Here is a 20326-nt window from a genome sequence, read left to right as displayed (position 1 = left end):
TCCTCTACCACTCTTAACACTTAATTTATTTTCCTAGCACATGATCATTCTTTTGTCACAGGAATATTGTCAGTGCACTATGGCTCTGACCCTTGCACTCTTCTAATAATCTCAAATCTCTCAGCTAAATGCAAAAAATGTAAATGTACTTTAAAATGGTATAAACAATAGGCAGAAATGGAGGGAACAGATGCTCATTGAGAATCTATTAAGATAAACCCTCCAAAGCAAGCTGGATACAAACATCATAAACTCACCGTCCTTCAAATGTAAATTCTCCTCAATATCTCACGACAAGTAGCAGACAAAAAACAACTTTTTGACTCAACTATCTTCCCCCTTATATTGGAATATTTCACAAATATGAATCCTCTGTGATTAAGATTCTCTCCGATAGATTGAAAATGAGTAAAGGGCGTACACAAGGCTTTATCCCAGACCAGCTTCAGCACTGATGAGGAGGAACAATAAATGCCATAGGTGGAGCCTGGGGCTAGAGAGGTGTGTTGGCCTAGAGGCCAGTGTTTTCTATAGAGACAGGTGATATATGGGTCTCTGAGAGGAGGATTATTTGGGTCGGTCAGATTAGGCCCAGCATGCCCACTAGATGCCTGGGACTTGGTAACGTACAGTGTGTACTTCACCAGCCAATGAGACATGCGCCTGAGCGGTCTCACCCAATCAGAACAATGTTACTGAGTGGCTGTGAGAACATTTCAGCAACATGACAAAAACATGCATTACGCAATCATCGCAGCAGGTAAGGCATGATTATGAGCCAAAGCAAATTCTGCACCTCCCATCCCCTTTTTCTGTCCTTAGTCCTAGTACTAGACTAACAATGCAACAATATTGAAGTGTTTTAAGAAACCATTCCTTGACTCACTCTGTGGAGGTTGCTTCGTCAGTGTCTGCACCCTCGCCAGACTGTGGTACGATGTCCAGCTCGCGGGCCAGGCGGGGGCTCTCTTTGCCAGGTTTGGCCACGTTGTCTTCATCCGAAACAAAGAACTGTGGAGGTAAACAGAGTACGGGAGCACTGCTTAAGCACTAATACTGAAACAGAAGCTGAGTGAGCTGACAGTTTGAGTGTGCTCAGCATCACACAGTTCAAGTTTAAGGACAGAAGAAGCCTACAGAAAGCCTAAAAGGAATAAAAAACTGAACAGATAAATGCACAAATGCACAGTTAAATTAAAGAAAAATCACTTATTCCAAAGATGTTTTACAGCTTTTACAACAGTGAATGCTGTTTAAATATAGTTACATTTTGATCAGGTGAAAACTGGTCATGTTTTGTGATGTGTCATAACATCAGTGTAACATGAAACCCACTGATGAATGATTAAGGCCATACTGAAATATTCATAGAGGAAAATATGGTAATTCTACAACAGCAAGTGACCTGGTTGGGTAACAGACCATGGATCATGCCATCAAAATGGCAGCACATTCCTGACAGCTCAGTCACCCACAACTGAACATTGTCCCAAAGCAACTCAAGAGGTTTTGAGTCACTGTGACCCCCCTGTGATAACATGCATCTGACGCTTCTCTAATTGGCAGGGTAGAGAAGCGTATGAAACAGCATTTTAAATCTATGACGCTAAAACTCTCCATTGAAACCAATAGAAATGACAATGTTTTAGGCAAGGAGGCAGCTCCTATCAGTGGGGTGGCCCACACTATCAATTCATTAAAAGATTGGTATGTAGTCAAATGGATTACCTGCACATCTTTGGCCCCATCTGACTCAGAGGGAGTAACGTTCGTCTCCGCACCCTCGTCTTCTTCGTCCTCCTCATCCTCTCCTTCCTCTATGGGGCCGCCGCTGGGACCAGGACTGCCTTTGTGATCTTTGTCCTTTTTCCTTTTCTTGCTGTTCTTCTTCCTGCGTCCCTCAGAGGGCAGTTTGGACAGGGGCCGGTGGATGTGATGAGAGGAGTGACGGTGGTCTGGGGGAAGATGCAGCAGAAACTCAATACAAACATGTCATGTGGTGTCCACAGAGGGCCTGAGGTGGCGATGCTCATTTTGAATTCAGTATTTTTTTTTAACACACTTTATATACGTAAAAAAAAAGCATGAAGGACGAATGAATGAGCCACTGTATGCCTACATTCAATGTCCTCCTCATGGTAGTTGCGGTGCTGGTCATCGGGGACGACGGGCGCAGGGCTGAGGATCTGCTGGAAGCGCTGGACGCCCAAGGCTTTGTTCAGGTCCCCATCATCCTCCTCTTCTGGTCGTGGAGTCCCCCGTAATGATGAGGCAGCAGGAGCGTCTGGCTGCAAAGGAAAAAATAGAAACGGAAAGAACAAGATCAGCCAATTGCTCAGGAAAGACAGATGGAAGCGTCATTCAGTTAACACATTTGCTAAATTTGGCAAGACTGCTCACTGATTCAGTCTTTCTGTGAACAAAGTCCATGTGTGCCTCTCACTTAAGCCAACACTAGAGGGAGTTCTGGTCCTGCGAATACGCCGCTATAAGGCCAACATCATATGCTGGGTCCCACTCATTGCATGTGTTCTTGAAATTAGCCTTAAATTGGAAACAACAGCCATGTGCTTTGATCGATTCCACTTTTTCCATGCTGTGGTGTAACCGGGATCATGTGGATGATAAGAGATCTGTTTTCCTGCAGCAGGACGCCGGGCCCTGCTGCGCCCTGCTCTGCTGGTGGGGTGTTGTGATAAGGATGGGCTGGAGGGGTAGAGCAAGTGGATTCACCCTGGCTAACGGGACTATCCTGCAGCCACCTCAAGGCAAAGCAGATGTTGCACAGATCCCTCCGCTCCCGTGGTGAACCCTTCCTGTGGCAGAGCATAGGGGACGACATGGTGTCCCGGGTCATCTGACGCCCCCACAGACAGTTCTCAGGCCATCCAACATGTCAACCATATATTAAGTTCTCTCCAGCGCCGCAGGGAGCACCAGCAAGCACATGATGATATGCAATTACGCTTCTCCCACCTGCAGCTCCCGGTTAGTTCAGTTTTGAGGCAAACGGCAAAGATGAGTTATGGTTTTATGTACAGCAGACTGCTAAAAAAAAAAAACCTATATAATTTACAGTGGTCTAGTTTAGCCTATACACTCAAATGGGGGGATGAAAACCCACGAGGGGCATATGGGAACACTGCCAAGAAGTATTCAAACAGATTTCCAAAAACGGTGGAAATTTGTATCAAGACATAATCATAAAAAATTGCAATATACTATTAAATAAATTCAACTCAACACTGACTTAATCTATGAAAACCCATACAGGAACTTGGTATGTATGAGTACGATGTAAACGGGTATCATTTGGACCATGTCTATAGCTCCAACTGGCCACTGTGCACTAGTACAGAGGTCTATTCCACTTTTGAAATATTTAGCTCATTACATCTGTAAAAGGCAAGAGTAAACAGGAACTTTAAAAATTCATCCTGGATTTACGATACTTATGTTTTTAATGATGTTCATCATTCTGGACATAGCTAAAATGAAGGCATGTCCTAAACAAGTGTAAAAAAATATTTCAAGATTCAAACTAGCTTTGCAAAAAGCTCTGATTCCCATGACCCACAGAACCACGAGGAGTTTTCCTCTGACCTGTACATACATGCCACACACAGGTGAGAGGAAAAAGCCTTGCATTGAACTGTAGACCAGAAGAGACTTACAAACAGTAGAGTGAGTAAAGGAAAGACAGGTTAGCCTTTTAGGCACATATTCAATATTGACTCAAGTTTCAATTCCTCATTAAACTTATCCAATCACTTTTTCTGACAGTTCAACAAGAGACTCTAAAAAGGGAAATGAACGGACTCCACCTTTACCTCTGCGACCTCCACCACAAGGCAAGTATGAATTTTGCTTCCATAATGACAGGGGTTTATTTTCATTACACATCTAAAATGGTAAATGGTCAAATATTTAGTCCTTTTTATACTCCAAATACTGAGTACAAATTAATATGTATGAGTTGTATGATGTAAAAATAGTATGAATTAAAGTTAGTGACCAGTTTGTCCCGTAGCAGCTTCACGAAAACACGTCAAAATTCAAGAGCGCCTTTTTCAAAACAAGCTTCACCACAGACAATACAGAGTGTAATTAGGTATCACCAGCGCTGCATAGCTCTTACTCAACATTTCAACATTTAATTAGATGTTTGCTCAGAAAACCTTGAAAACACATATCCTCTCCAAAAGGGCGAAACCCCTTGGAGTGCTGCTATACTATCTGGCAGTTTATTTTTACAGAGCTCTCATTCATATCATGGTTTCACAGTGAATCTCTAGAGGTGGGAGAGATGTGTGAGGGATTCTCAAAGAGGTGAAAGAATTTTCCACAACCAAAACCATGTGCAAAAACAAGCCCCGCGCAGAATGTCGGGCTGAGCTGTTGCAACACTCGATAAAAGGTGAGCCGAGCAAAAAACAAAATGACCAAACAATGAATACAACTTCAACACTACTCAACAAACAGCCCACTGATAGACTAATATTTCCAGACCTGTGCTTCAGCAAGTGGTTTCAGGGACTTACCTCGCTCATGGCAAAGTGAGCTTAATGGAATCACAATCAGCGTTTGGGTGGCAACAAGTGTCAGTGCCCTCAACCATGACAACACTGAAGCTCTGAATCTCAACACCTCTATTAAGACCTGCAGGCAGGAGATATCCCTTTCCTCTTGCTTATCAAAGCCTCGTGATGCCCTAATCAGAACCCTATCTTACAGCCTGCCACTTTCACCAATCTGCCCATTGTGGCACAGTAGAATAAACAACACTCTCGTTCTCGCTTTGAGGGCAAATGTTGCCTGAAAGGACAAGCGGTGTTTGAACAGCCAGGAACAAAACCTCACGTTGACATTCATCTCCACATTTTAACTTTGCCACATGTAGCCTAAATATTGACCAACGTGCTTTATTTTTTAGTCAATATATACCTTGAAGGGCAACGTAACTGCATAGGAAATAAACAGCTTGTCAAGACACATTTCCAAAGGTTAATATTGACAGACACAAAGAAAACACATTAAGTAACTAACAGGAATGAAGTGGGAGCGTGCCGTTTTATACGTTTTGTGTGCTCGGAAATAAAACCGCTAATGGGTCATTTCTGGATGACAGATGATTCAACATATTTGTGGTTGATCATTTCACCAGTTAATAAAAAACATTAAACTGTTTAACTTCAGTAATTCATTGACCCAATCATGAAAGCAGTTTTATACGGAAGTTTGAGTATGAAGGGTTTTGATTTCAGCATGTGCACAAGAACAGGGTGGAAAAATTCCCTGGGAAGTGAGGAGTGAGTTGAGCAGAGATCTGCATAGTCAATCAACTCCGCCTTATTAAATCTTGCGCCTGTAACAGAGGAAAGTATGGGCATCTTGGTACACTGGAATTAAAGCAGCCTTCATAATTCCCAACCGTGACCTTACATGTGGAACAAATATGGTGTTGACCATGTACAGCTACCTGCCCACCATTTTGTGGGCTTTTGCACAATTGTGCACTTGACTTGAGGAATGAACGGTTGTGGGCAGGAGAAATTCAATCTGTCACGGAAGAATGTGCTGTTAGAAAAAAGAAACTTGCTGCCCTTCACTTCATCTATTTATAGAAGCAATTAATAGAATAGAATAGTAATAGATTAGCCAATGCCATTAAAAACGAAAATCTTGCGAGGCAACATGCCACCTAAAGTTTTAACATGAAGTGTGTTTGTTCCACGGCTGTGGTGCATAATGACATGGACACTTGACAGAGTGTGGAGGCTGTAGAAGAGATTATCTGTGTGTCGTGAGGTAGGCTCAAATCCTACACAGTCAGCACTTGGAGGGGGAAAGGGGCAGAGAGACTGCGGATGTTGTAGTGATCATGTAATACTGTGGCTGTTGAGTCACTGCATTCCTAGATATCTTTATGCCAGTCTGCACCTCTCTCAATAAGCCCTGCATATCTGATCATTATGCATTATACAAGGCATTTAAGTTGTAACCCAGTGTTGGACTATTAGCCAACTGTGTAACTGCACTCTGCATTATGCAAGCATAACTTTACATAACTTTCTCATTCCATTTATATAGCATACAATATTAAAACCAAACAAATTCAAATTCAAATGTACACATCATATACGGTCAATAATTTAATCAAGAGGTCTACCAATCAGTTTTAGACAGGAAAAATGTCTCTAATTGTTAGTTTTTGTTTATTTGAATTAATGAGTGGGCTTTTAGCGATAAACAGCTCCACCTGTTAAGCAGCCGCCTGACACCTGAGATGCCGTTTTTACTCATCAGCTGAAGACTTCCTACTGATAAGTGAGTCTGCTGAGGAGGGGGGATTCTGCAGTGACTGCGAGATGCATGCTTCAGGAAGTATGAGGTTAGCAGAGTGATAAAAGTTGATGGAGGAGGTGTGTGGATTGTAAATTGATCCTTACACTTGGGTTCACACTAATGTCTGATGGCTCACTTCCTCACTGTCCCGCTGTCTGTCATTGACACACTAATAACTCACTGCTGCCATATCTGGATGGGCAAGTGGTCTAACGTGCTGCATTTAGGTCGCCTTCACCCCTGGAGGCTTGGGTTCAAATCCAATTTCTGACAACAAATTGTTGCTGTGGCTGACCCTGACCTTTGACCTCCCTGTGGAAGGGGACAAACGAAAAGAGAATTTCCCCACAGGAATCAATAAAGTATCAATACAAAGTTTAACATTGTGGCTGGCAGCAGGACTCTTCTACAGTAAATGGCTGCCGCCAGTTAGAGGGGTGACTATCAGTATTTAGTGACACATTAAGATAACTTTAAGAAGTAATTATTACCTTGGCTTGCCGATGGCTGAGACAAGCCAATGGGCTGCTGACGAAGTAGCAAGAAAATATGCATCACAAACACACAAGAACTCGACTGAACATTAACCAGTTGCAGTTCATGCTCTGCTTAAATTTACCCGAAGAACCGAATTCACGCTCCACAGGCCTGTAAAGTCTCTACTTGCACTACTGAAGATTATGTGTGGTAACTAGAAATACGGACAAGACTAAACATCACAGACAAATGGAAAATGACCAACTGCTCTGTGAGATCAAAAGCATGCTTGGGACTCTTGCAATATGGTGAGTCCTTTGTGTTCTAACTGTACAAACTCACCTTCAATGTGTACAGATACTCCATTAAATTCCACACAGGTGTCTCACTGCAGCCTAAAATATGGAGAGATAGCCGTATTTGCCTTTCCGATGTGAAAGGTTAAAGTATCAACCAGACACGCTGGCCACTTTTATAGAGGACGACCTCTTTCCCCTTTCAGTTGTCCCTTGTCACGTGACCAGGGCAACTCTTTATGGTAGGAAGAGGACATCACCCAGTTTCACAACGTTGGCCCTTCAATATCCAAACAGGATTAACTGAACTCTCCCTAACCACACACACACACATACGCACACATACATTGTTAAAGAGATAATAATTAACTTGGGGGAGCGAGAGCTAAGAGAACAACCAATAACTGCGAAGGCACTGTCATATAGCAAACACGTTTATCTTTTGTGCTTTTTGATCACCAACCTGTCTGTTAAGGTTGGTTTAAAGTCTCTTTATCGCAGCTAACTGTCTTACTAGACATAAATAACTGTAAGGACATACTGATTCCCAACAGGCTCAACTGAAATCAATGCCCCACATGGCCAAGAAAATGTTAGAGTTCAAGGTGGTCAGTGTAACATATTCTGTAGAGGGGCCTGGTAAACTTTGCAGCAGCTAATACTAGTCATATCCTGTATCAGAACATTGTTTTTGTAACCTTTACAACTACGGATAACGTATCTGTTTTGTTGCTTTAACTATACGGCATTGCGCATTCTACACCTCTCATCCTGCTGGATAGGTAGATTAGTGTCATATATCCACTTCTACCTCCTGAATACCCTTGGTTCTGTGGTGCATGGGGTGGGGTTAGATTTCAGACGTGGGCAGCACTCTGCCTGTTGGTTGTTTATGTCCAGCGAGTGTCCTCCTCCCAGGAGCCGTGCAGGCAGACCAAGGGGTTGTCTGGACAGTCACATGATTGTGCAACATTGGATAGGAAGCAGCTGACTGAACACTGACAAAAATGCAAAGCTCAGGGAAAAATAGGCATTTCCTGGATTGGAAGTACAGTGGGTTGAACTGAGTATAGCACCGCCCCAGCGCTGCCATCTGAACATGATGTGCATGTCTGAAGGTTGGTTCTGAGAGTTAAGGTATGTGAACAAAGCACATGTACTCTTTCAATCATTAATTATCTGTCACTAAAAGAGTACGATGGAACTTGAAGCTCATAAGAAGTCTATTCAAGCAGCCCCCACGTACTGACTAAGGAATTAAAAGAAAAATTCACCCTAAAACACTTTAATTCTGTTAAAAAAAAAAAGTAGCCTGAATAGACCATAATGCAATGCAGCCACAGCTTGCATCTTTGATATAACACCCTCTTCAGTGTCTTTTGTGCAATTTGAATGACCGGGTAAGGCGCACCACGGCATTGTTCTATCTCTCCACTTTCACTTTTTCTCAACTGGAAAATCTCTCACTCTCTTGCTCTTATATTATGTTATCGACATCGCCATCAACACCTACAAGTATAACACAAAATATAAATAGCACAGAAAACCCCCTTCTCTGGGGGTTGTTGAAGTCATTCTGGGAAACGTAGGAAATCACTAACTGAAGTAGAAGTAGACGAGGCAGGTTGAGGGAAAGTGGGCGCACCAAAAAAGTCAGTTACAACCCTTCCTCACCAAATAACTTCTGGAATGCATTGGCCTCACAGATTGATGATATCTAAACAAGAGTATTCAAGGGTGGATTTTTCCCTCGATCTAGTGATCTTAAGTTTAATTGACTGTCCTCTACCTCTGCGTCTCAACAGATGATCTTGTTGAGAACCCTTTGAGGAGAGGAATGCCGCTTTCTTTGACCGTTGACCTGGGTTATAGTCCAGCTAGCCTCTGGGCTCTGGGCCACTCATGTTTATCATAGTGATCCCACCAACAGCCATGCAATTATGTTTTCCAGAACTCCATGTCCATGTGTGCACTCAAAGTTATTTTAGCATATCCAACACTGGCAAGACATCGACTCAAGAAAAGGGGAAGGAAACCGTTACAATTGTGTAACCTTTGACATCCTCCAGGAGCCCAATAATGAGGGCATTTCAGCAGGAGCAGCTCTCTGCGCAGATCTTAACTTGTGCTTGGGGGAGACTATTTTTTAACTATGTTGTACATTTTTCTTTTGAAGTCAGATCCAAAGTATGTAGTCTGGCTCTAGAGTGACTAGATTTGTATACACACAGCTCTGGAGGGAACAGCACCATCCAAAATATACACTCTGATGCCAAGGAGGACGGAGGACGCTGATGCAGCATAAATCCAGCATAGAGAGAATGTGTTTTACTTCTGCAATTGAAGTAAATTTGCTGCTGAACAGCTGCAGTCTTGTGAATAAAATTACCATTACACTACTAATCGTAAACTTCAAATCCTATTGAATAGCTATTGAATCTGTTTGTCACCATGGTCACCATGTTTACTTCATGTGTTTTATCATGTGGTTGACACTGAAGGCTGACCTCACTGGGAAGAGACTGAGCCCTTTCTATGTGCGGGTGGACGGGTGGACTGGTGGACTTACACTGTGAATAACTGATGCCACGGCGTCTGTGACCTGGTTGGGAGCGCTGGGGTTGCTCATGTCTCTGCAGTGGAGTCGCTGCTGGAGAGGCTCTGGAAAGCTGGTCTGGAACTGTGCGGCTTTAGCCCTTCTCTTTCTCACTGGGACTCAGACAGCTTTTGGGCAGCATAACCTGGAAACACACAGAGGTTAAGAGGTTAGTTGACATGAAGCTGGGGCTTTAAAACATGAGGCTAACTGATGCACTGAAATGTCTGTAATCTAATATCTGTATCAGCCAGTAGTGTAGCCTAACTAAGGGGTTCCAAAGGTTTTAATGTCAACATCACCCAAATGGATGCACATTAGACCCTGGAACCCCCTCAGTGACCACTAAGGGTCCCCCTGACCACACTTTGGGAACAACCAAAAGCCTAAGTGAAATGTCATTTTTATAATGAGTGGAAAACTACTTGAATATGACTTGAGGATCATACAATGGCCATAGCACTTCACACCGACAAGCCTTTATAAACAATGACAAGCCGTCTCTATTCATTTCTACAACCCTCGGCTTCCAGCCCTACAGCACTTCCTCACCGCCATTCAAGGTCATTAGCCACCACAGTCTGATAAGAGCCAGATAACACAGTGCTACTGTGGAGAGGACCCTTAGATAAGTGGCGGCACGTGCCTCCGCTACACTCCACCTCCATCTCCATCTCAAGTCTCGACTGTAATACGACATATAACCACAGGAATCCACAGGTAATCTTAATTCAGGCAGCCAGTGGAAAAGAAGGAGGGTCGCAATCACAGACAGCCATCGGTGCTTTAGAGAGCAGTACAGACTGTTAATGAAGATGAAGAGGACAATAAAGTACAATGAAAGTCTGGAAGAGACAGCAGACGCACCCACTGGACCTGGGAGAGAAATAATATGTTGCCTGGGAGAAATGTCTGGTCTAAAAAAAAAAAAAAAAAGTTCAAAATGGCATTTACATCAAAAATGTAGGTCTAGATTTAAGAGTTTTATTATTAGGCCGCAAAGATCAATGAATGCATGAATTAATATAAGCATATGAATTAGTATAGCCAAAATGACACTAAGGAAAGGGTGTATTGTTGAATGTAAGCTATAATCTGACTGATACAAAGAGCGGAAGTCTTTTTTTTACAGTCTCTTTGATATACTAGACTTTTAGGTGGGTTTCAATTTACTGAAATCTGGGCGCCTGTGTCTCACTGGCAGCCTCACTGAGAGAACAGCAGTTCTCATTCAAACATGGGCCTAAGAGCAAAGGATGCCCCCTTTTGGTCCATTAATGACTCCATTCATTCTCAGTGTCACCAGCAGAAATCAAGTTCTACCAAAGGCGCTCTGGCTCTCTGACAGCAGCTATCAAAGTCGGGACAAGCCTCCTTGATGCCAAAGCACAATCATATCAATGACCTTGTTTACAAGAAGGGATATCTACGTGTAGTTAAAGCACAATCAACTACACCATAGATTACACGCCATGCGGTGGAATTTGTGGGCCGGACAGTGTGAACTTGTATTTGAATGCTGATTGAACAGAGACATAACCTGCCAAAGAGACCTGAAATCGAGACACTGAGCAGAGTACAACATTTTACTGCTCTTTATTTGTACTAACAAAAGATAATCAGCGACTGTTAATTACACACTAGAAAGCTATAATGTGTAGAATAATAACTTTGAATGGCTTGCCAACTTCGAATTGCTACCCATGCAGTGATTGTGATAACACAGTCTATTAGAGACCTTTAGCTAGCTTGGGTGTGTTTGAAGATTACTTTCTCAGTAAACCTAGACCCCACCACTGTGGAAGAGGGAGGGCTGGCTGCATAGGGATAAAGTTACAGATCACTGGGATCCTGAGCACAGAGCCATGGGAACCAGCTTGTGTACCTCAGGGCATTTTTCTGTAATAATACTGTTAGGATAACAATAATGATCAGAACAAAACAATTTGGAACAAGAGTAATATAAATTGCAAAAATTTGAGGGAGTAAGTAGATTTAACAAGTGTATTTTCTGTCACCACTCATGTACAATCAGTCTGTCTGAGATCTTATTTTTCAACAAGAGGGAACTATTTGTTCCTTATGTAATTTTTTTACATGACCAAAAGGAAAAGGCTGAATGCTGACAATGCAAGAAGATGCGAGGACTAGATGCTCTGCACTTCCCCTGGAAGAAGTTCTTTCCAGTGTCACTCAGAAACCCGGTACAGTGCAATCTGTTCCTTGACACTAAAGCGAGAGAAACCTGGGGTAATCATTTTGTTTCCAAACTTCACCTTCTCCACAGGACTTTTAGTCACAGCCTCAAATTTGTGCAGACGGGGCCTGGGAAAACTATTCTTCTGGGAGGAAGTTGGTATGAAAACAGGAAGGAGGTAACTGGCTGTGAGTGCTACAGATTCAGCCTGTCAAGAAGAAGAGCAGCAGACTCTTAAAAAATAGAAACAGTGCACTCAGGGATTTTCCTAGTGTCCATAATGCCATACACAAAAAGCCTATGTCTATGCCATTATCTCTATTGTATAGGTCAATACAAAATGTCAAAATGTCAAGCCCTGGAACTATAGGTTTGCTCAGCCTATCACAGCATTAGGAGCCATCACCTTCATCTGTCCATAGTGAAGACGGAGAGGACACCAAGTGCATGGTATACAATCATGTGACGTGAGCGAAGAAGTTACTGTGTACCGAATTGCTCACTTATCTACAGTATGAGCTTTCACCAATGAGATAAACTCAGGCTACATTGCCATTTTTATTAAAACTGTGTAGATATCCAGCATACATGGCTCAAATTTGCCATTCATGAATTTGATTAAATAAGTAAATAAATAGTTTACTTAATAAATATCAACAAATAAACACTAAAGCAACAGTAAATAAACAGTTTATTTGGCCAGACTATCAACATAATATACCCGGTATAAGCTCTCCCATAACAAAATCAAGAGACTTTGAGCACAAGCTCCTCTGTTTATAAGCCAAATAACTCAGGCCAAAATTCATTAAATTTCATATTTGACTTAATTCAGCTGCTTACAGTGTGTAACCTGGATATTATAGTCTCTCAAGGGAGATTGCAGGGATCTGAGGAACTGCCAGAGTACATTTCCTTTTCTGTTATCTCTTGGCTAATCTTATTGGGAGTAGCTAAACCAGACTAGTCTGAAAGTTTTAGAGAAAGATACCCATCATTTTGACATTTGCGTCATATCTTAAGAGCAAGATAATAACTCAGACAATGGTTTGGCATCTTTTTCCATTAGTAAGATGTTTAGTAGCCATCCTGTGCTGACTCATCACTCCTACAGAGTACAAATGTATCTGAAAAAATAAGTTTGATACTTTGAAAACTGACAAGAATTTCCAGCTTTGATGCTCACTTGTAAAATGTAACTTTTCTCAGCCTCTTCCTCCTCACATTTAGATGATAAGGCACATTGGAGCAACTTTTTTGATAAAAAATTAACACTTCTGAAATTGGCCTGGCATTTTCATCACACGGTCCTTCTTTAGAAGTTTGAGAAGATACACTATCTCAAAACTAGTAAAATATGCCAAACAACGATCAGAGATATTCACTCCTAATAAGGCTAGAATGCCATAGTATGTCAGAAACATTGATACTGTCCTTGAACTTCTTTTGCAAAACCGTTTACCATAATCCCATGTAGACCTGTGAGGTTAAAGACAAAAAGTTTTTGCCAAAATTTTAGCCAAGCCCAAATTTTTTTCTTGCAAAAAAAAAAAAAAAAAAAGGTATTCCTGCTCTAATGAAAAGGAAGGGAAAAGACAGACAGAGAGAGAGACAGGATTATATGGGACAGAGGTTAAGAGCCAGACTCACGACACGAGACCATATGTGTCTTAACCCAGTGATCCAGCAGGACAATCGCCAGTTTGGCGTGCGAGTGGAGACCGCAGATTGCATGCTGATCTACAGCTTCTATCAAAAGGCATAATTTAAGAACAGTTCAATAAAATACAAAACTGCCAATGAAAATGCCAATCCAGAAATAGAGGCTTGATCGTAATGTCAAAACCTCAGCCGACACACAGGCCTGTACTTATAAAGGCAGGACAATGAAAGGGAGGAAAGGACTGATTTAAGACTTCATTAGAGAACTGGGTTAACAAAAAAGGACAGTGTGTGATTCATCTTTACTGTAAACATTGTTTGTTTGGCAGACAATGCATTTTCTTAGAAACAATTTTTTTGATTGTGTAGTTGTGATAGCACCTTAGCCCAAGTGCCTGTATCCCCACTGAGATAATTTGTGGCCTTAATGTTTTATCTGACACAAATAACATGATGTAACATTCTGTACTCTTGCTATAAATATGCAGAATAGACAAGATTCTAATGAAGAAAAACATGACCAACACAAGATGCCAGAGGACAGACCTAAAAAACAAGTGTAACAAGTATTTAAGTGGTTTAAGTTAAGAAAAAGACATCAAAAACAAGGTCTGTTTTGTGATGGAGCTAAATAGTTCATCTTGAATTGAACACAGCATTTAGTAAACCATCACAGGCCAAACATGGCTATAAACACTCTAAATTTGGGATTTATACAACAGTGGGGAAGCATGGATGGACCACTAAAATTCAAGTGGGCAAAACAAGATGTAATAGGGGTGTTTTTGTTTTTCTAGTGTGTAACCTGTGTGAATTGTTCAAGCTATAGTTCATACTAAAATGGTAACAAATCATCATGGTTCATGCCTCTCTCCTGAAGTCATCTGGATATTACAATAGTGCAACACAAACCACAAAAATCCTCTCAAGTTTGATAAGATTTAACCTGACAGTTTCACATGTACAACAACAACTCTGATCACCAAATTGTACATAAATAATGAATAAAAAAAAAATAACCAACAAATCTGAGTAAAAAACTAACATTCTGACAACTAAATGGTGAGAGACAAGAGGTCAAAACAAGTATGTATAAAGAGATGCATGATCTTACTGTACCTTTGAGTGCTTACTGCAGAGAAGCCACCGCTGACATTGTAGTGCAATTCTGAACTCTGCTGTAAAGAGAGACCAGGAGCTGGTCAGAGTGCAAGACAAAAACAAACAGAGAGAGACAGGGAGGCAGAGAGACAAAAGAAAAGAGAGTTAGAGGTGTAGAGTGTGCGCCTTGGCCAATCGTGTGCTGTTCAGCCTCTTGTTGAGCCAAGTGTTCTCTCAGACTAACATGCATGGACTGATAACGGCAGCCTTCCTCCTCAGGATTATGTTTCCTCCTCTAGCCTGCTGACAAGTAGCCATGTGACTCCAGTACCCACTCAACACTGAGTCAGAGGCTGCTGCTCACACACGCAGACATGCACTCTGTCTATCTCTGTCACTCACGCACGCGCACACACACACACAAACACACACACTTACTTAAAATAATATGAAAATCAATCCCAGTGCCTTGATAGCACAATGACTTAATGATGACCTCAAGATAAAACAAAAACAAATCAAACTCCAATTATCAATTTCTGTCTTTAATGAAATGAGGATTACATGCAATGTTTCCCATGTGGAAATCACGTACACAGTCTATTTCTCTTTCTCAATCTACAATGACATGTGTTGCAACACATAGACAATAGGTGACCAGCTGTTGAAGTAAGTTTGCATGTAAATAGTCTATGGGAACATGAAAGAGACAGCCACAAATGTCTGGTTTACCACGACATTCAAAGAACTGAATGGTATCTCTTATTCTGAATAGTTAATGCTACAGGATGGGGGGATGAGTCATTCCACGTAGGCCTTCTTCAATAGTATATTGGGCAATGGGGAGGTAAGTCTATTTCTCATGAAAAGCAGAGTAACTTGCATCAGGAAAAAAAGGCCTGGCCTGCGCTTGTGTAACACAGTCACTATGATCTCTTCAAATAAGCAATGCCAATAAGTGATACTGCAGTTTCCTGATACCTTTTTCAGTTTACATTCAAAATAAACAGCAATCCCATCAACTTAAGAACTGGGCTATATTTGTGTTTTAAAAACAACAACAAAACTACACAAAACACTGACCTGACCCGACCCGGTTTTGTACTTTGGCCCAGACTAGAGTTCCCATAAAGCAAAACATCTACTCTACACTGGAACCAATAAAAGGGTCCACGGAAATCCTTCCTTGTCCGGTCGCAAGGGTGGAGTCACTTGATTTGAAATATGTCAGCTGAAAATGATGATTCATGTATGCATGTTTACAAATCTGCACAGGACATTTACTCATTTGCAAGGCGTGCAGTCATGTGCGCATTTGTATATATATGTGCATGAAATGAGCAGCCAATCAATTACATATTTGCTAATATCTTAAATTTGGATTTATTTCTGGCAATGACATTGATGAAATCCTGTCAATCAAATCTAAATGCTGACATGTTCATGCATCTTGTGACCATGTTGACCCCCCCACCCTGCCCCGCCCTGCCCCGCCCTGCCCTCCTCCTAAGTATATTATCCAATGGGTCTAGTGAATTTTGGGAGTTGAAGAAAATGTGTGACCTGACAACTGAAAAAAAAAATGAGTTCTGTAAGATGGGTAAACTCTTCATTTAAAACATGATAACATGGCTGGGTTTCTGGCTATGAGACAGAAAAACACTTGTAACCTAACAGTCATGGAGAAATCAACATTATTACACAAATAATCCACACCAAAGTCATAAAAGCCGCTGGATTAATTGTGTTTTGCACCAAACAAAGAACAGTCCTGTGATCTAAACACGTTGCTTACCAGTTGGTCAAATAATCAAGCATTCCACATGAGCTTATAGGAGTCTTTAGGGCTGAAGAAATACCCGACGCCGGGAGTGACAAGCCTGTGCGTGCATGTGTGTGTGTGTGTGTGTGTGTGCACGTGAGTGTGTGTGAGATATAATTGTTTGTCCCTGGGGATGTGTGTTCACTGTGAAGTCACATGCAAGTCTTGCGGGGGAAAGAAACGCAGTCAAAACCACAAGCAGCTAAAATTGAAGTTCACTTCAAAGACTGGGGCTTTCCTCAATCCCAATAGTGTTCTGATAATAGCATTATCCACTGATACAACTGTGGTCAGCTATAAAAAGAGGTGTGACTGAATGTGGCCGAGGAGGATTGGCAACATTTACAACCATGACCAGCAGACAGTATGTTTATTTCATGTAGCTTAACCTGCACAAAATGGAAACATGGTCCTCATTCTTAGAGCCAGAGTTGAAAGGTTTTGGCTCACAGTTCATGGCTAAATGTGGTAAACTACAGCATCCTGCACTTCATCCAAACCATCTTATGTGGACAGTTCAAAACACAGTTCCCCCACTGAAAGGAATGAAAACATAAAAATAACATTTAAGACTGACCAAAGTAAAGATTTTATACACAAGAATAACACCCTACCTCCAGAAATCTAGCTTTTATCTAAAGTGTTAACACAACTCGGAAATTCTCTCTCTCTCCAGCTTCCTGTTATTTTTCTCTCCCTTCAACTCTAAAACAAGTCTACCAGACTTTTTTTCCTGGACGCGAGGAAAGCAGAATCAAGTGGTGCAACCGAGGACAAACTGTCTGCTTTCAAAGTGCCGGTGCATCGTGTCAACAGGTGACCAACATGTGGAAACTGGGTCCCATAATTTCACATATCCAAATCCGTATAAGAAGAAAAATTGAACTGACAGGAACTCACCAGAACCCTGATCAGTGCTCTCACCCACCCAGGTCTCCTCTGCAGCCTGGTAATGAAACGTCTGACCCCTGTGTAGGAGTCTGCCAATGACAGCTGCCCTGTTTGTGGATCTCTATGGGGATCTGGCGGTGGTGTATGTTGATAGCTCTGCCTCTGTTGACAAGTCTTTTTGCCTGAAATAGCTCTGTAGTTTAGAAGTTACCCGGCCGCGTCCTGAGCCTTTCAACATGCAGACGTCTCTGCCTCCCTAATAGGCTCTTCACAGCCCAGTGGCCACGCTAACTTCGCTGAGGGCTTGGGGGGGTTGGCAGGACCCAGGACTTCAGCATGACTGTGCTAAGTTATGTGCACATAGTTACTGGAACGCTTCCAGTCTCACAGAGCCAACAGCTGCTCCTGATGAATACATGCCCATCTTTCTGTTGCTATCTGTTTCTCTGTAGCCTCAGAGGCTTCAGTCAGCAGTGGCTGCCCTCACAAGTAAGACAGCACCTGTCCTGGGGTGTAGAGGGATATATAGGGCCACTGAGTGAGGGCCATGCAGTCCTGGCAGCTTATATAATGCCTGCCCATTGTCCTCTCGTCCAAAAAGGCAAATGCAATCACCACTCTGGCCTCCAGTATTTTTATACCTCGAAGTGGCAAACGGTGGCAAGAGTGTATGGAGCATTGCTGTGAGCCAGTACACCCTTTGAAATGGAAAAAAAACCCTACAACTCCTTCTAACGCCTACATGGAGTGGAATTTTATTTACTTGCAACTCCTGGAGAACAGAGGATGTTTGTGACAGTGAAACTGTTCAGAATAAAGAAATGTACTGCAATTCTGCACCAGGACTTCAGAATAAGTAATATGCATATTCTGAATTGCTGTAAACTGTCTAGTTTGTAGTTTGCATACTTTTAATACCATATATCAGCAATGGAATGCCACAATTAAGCACAATTGATAAATAGATCTAAACATTGCCACAGTCTTTGCTCTTTATTCGTGTCTGGCTGTAAGTCTGAGTCTTGGCTACACAAGGGTGTACTGTAGTAACTACTTCAAAAAAGGAAGCCTGGAGACCTTTGGTCATCATTTGAATTTCTACAACAGACTATGTAATAAGATATAAAAACACTGGCCAGCCACCGATACTGTATTCTTACTTAACACTTGTATTCCTGTGGATTTGGATGAACAAAGAAGCCCACACAGTTGGTACAGGCCTTAAAAAGTGAGGAATTATAACTCTTGATCCAGATCATCATGCATGCCAAATGTGTAATTTTCTCAGAGACACCCAGAGGAAAAAACACCCCTATCCAAGAGAGTGTGAGGCACCTATAATAATGACAGAATACAACATGGTAACTGTCCCTTATTATGGGGTGTAGGTTGGCTTTTCCCTGTACACAATCTTCTCAGCTGACAAGTATACAATACAGCTTAACTAGAATATGATCACTGTTATTGTAAATTCACCTTCATGGTTTCTGTATGTTTCAATGCCTATCTGCTTCACACACCTCCATCATTACTATAGTAGTAACAGTATGGAAGATTTAAAATCTAGTCTTTACCATCCACTGGACAATAAGACTATTTTACAGCCACCAGTGTGTGATCTGCTGGTCCTTATCCAGCACAGCTCCAATAGTGTTAGGGTGTGTCATTTTGGGTCAACACTGCACCCAAGGCTGCTTAGGTTACAGCAGCTACACAAAAGGTAAAGGCATGTTCTCACAAAACATGGTAATTGTGAAGCTGTGACCCAGTGCACTTGTAATAACCGTAGTTACCCTCATGAGACTTAGACTGGGGCGGGAATAAAGTATCCCAATTACACTCTAGACTCCCAGAACCCAAACAAAGGCCTTAAGTCTCATACTAGGCTCAAATACAAATAAGCCATTTATCCATTTCTTGGGAAATAACGTAATGTGCTTACGGTATGGTAGACTACACTTCCTTAAGGTAAGATCACTGCTATTGAAGGGTGAGAAAATGCTTGAGAATTAAAACTTGAGACCTTCATAGAAAGGCTTCTGACAAGACTGACAAGGAAGGGAGGGCGGCCATTATGCCTGACCATGTAGTATGCAGTTCAGTGTATAATTAGATGCTCCAAAGAGACTGCAGACAGCTTAATGGGGTTTACAGTGAGAAGACTGTAGCCCAAACTGTGCGCGATCCAAGGTGTTCTGCCAAAGCGCTTACCGGTTTACAATTAAACACAACTTAGTAGGCTACGCATTACTAGAATGGAGCAACAGCCAAGCAATACTGAATTTAAGACTGACTCCAGAATCGCTGACTAAGGCAGAAAAGGCCTAACATATTAGTGTTTAGGTTAACATTGATCTTTTTAGCTTATGCAATGCAAACAAACGTGGGACTTGACGTGTTGATGGATGGAATACTGAGTCTATTCATGTGTAGAGGGAAACAATGACAAAATAAACATGGAGTGGCAAGAGGCCACGATAAGAAAGCTTATTATCTTCCTCTTTTCCTTCCTTGTCTTCTGCATGACCAAGCAATTTACAACAGGAATGTGGAGCCAATCTGCTCGAATGTCAGTCTATTGACTTTTTCGGTTTTTCCTTTTACTAAAACACCCTGTTGTCACACGTCAGTTTACAAAAGGGCTGTTTGATTTTCTCCAGTGAAGCGATGGAAAACAAACCAAAGCTGAGATTGTGATCACAAAGACAAGACAAGCTTAGCTCATGTGTTCATACAGCACACAGGATTATACTGAACTGAAGGCTGAACATGTCTGGAATTTGAGAGTAGATGTTTTTTCAAAGATCACACAAGCTCAGATTCACCAAATCAAACATTTCAGCTTCCACCATCTTCTGAGTCCTTGATGGCGAAGGCATTCTTAGATGGATGGATCAAGTTTTGGTATTCTGCCAGCAGGTAAAAAGGTCATGTTGAGG

General features: G+C 41.9%; 1 protein-coding gene across 3 annotated transcripts in view; it reads right to left on the bottom strand.

The window, feature by feature from the left end:
• slc4a2b (solute carrier family 4 member 2b) overlaps nucleotides 1-20326 on the bottom strand; it is a 36023-nt gene that overhangs the window by 14576 nt on the left and 1121 nt on the right. For all 3 annotated transcript variants that reach the window (XM_071525808.1, XM_071525810.1, XM_071525809.1), the window contains exons 2-6: nucleotides 14693-14771; nucleotides 9688-9859; nucleotides 2120-2288; nucleotides 1729-1955; nucleotides 887-1011 (exon numbers count right to left, since the gene is read on the bottom strand). In XM_071525808.1, the coding sequence (XP_071381909.1) occupies nucleotides 887-1011; nucleotides 1729-1955; nucleotides 2120-2288; nucleotides 9688-9747 (581 nt within the window). In that variant the 5' untranslated portion in view covers nucleotides 9748-9859; nucleotides 14693-14771. The remainder of the gene's footprint in view (nucleotides 1-886; nucleotides 1012-1728; nucleotides 1956-2119; nucleotides 2289-9687; nucleotides 9860-14692; nucleotides 14772-20326) is intronic.

This window comes from Centroberyx affinis, unplaced genomic scaffold, assembly GCF_046629955.1.
Source record: "Centroberyx affinis isolate AG114_WGS23_722 - 3 ecotype Tasmania unplaced genomic scaffold, CSIRO-AGI_Caff_v1 ptg001340l_1, whole genome shotgun sequence".
Classification (NCBI taxonomy): domain Eukaryota; kingdom Metazoa; phylum Chordata; class Actinopteri; order Beryciformes; family Berycidae; genus Centroberyx; species Centroberyx affinis.
This window is presented reverse-complemented; position numbering and strand designations above follow the sequence as displayed.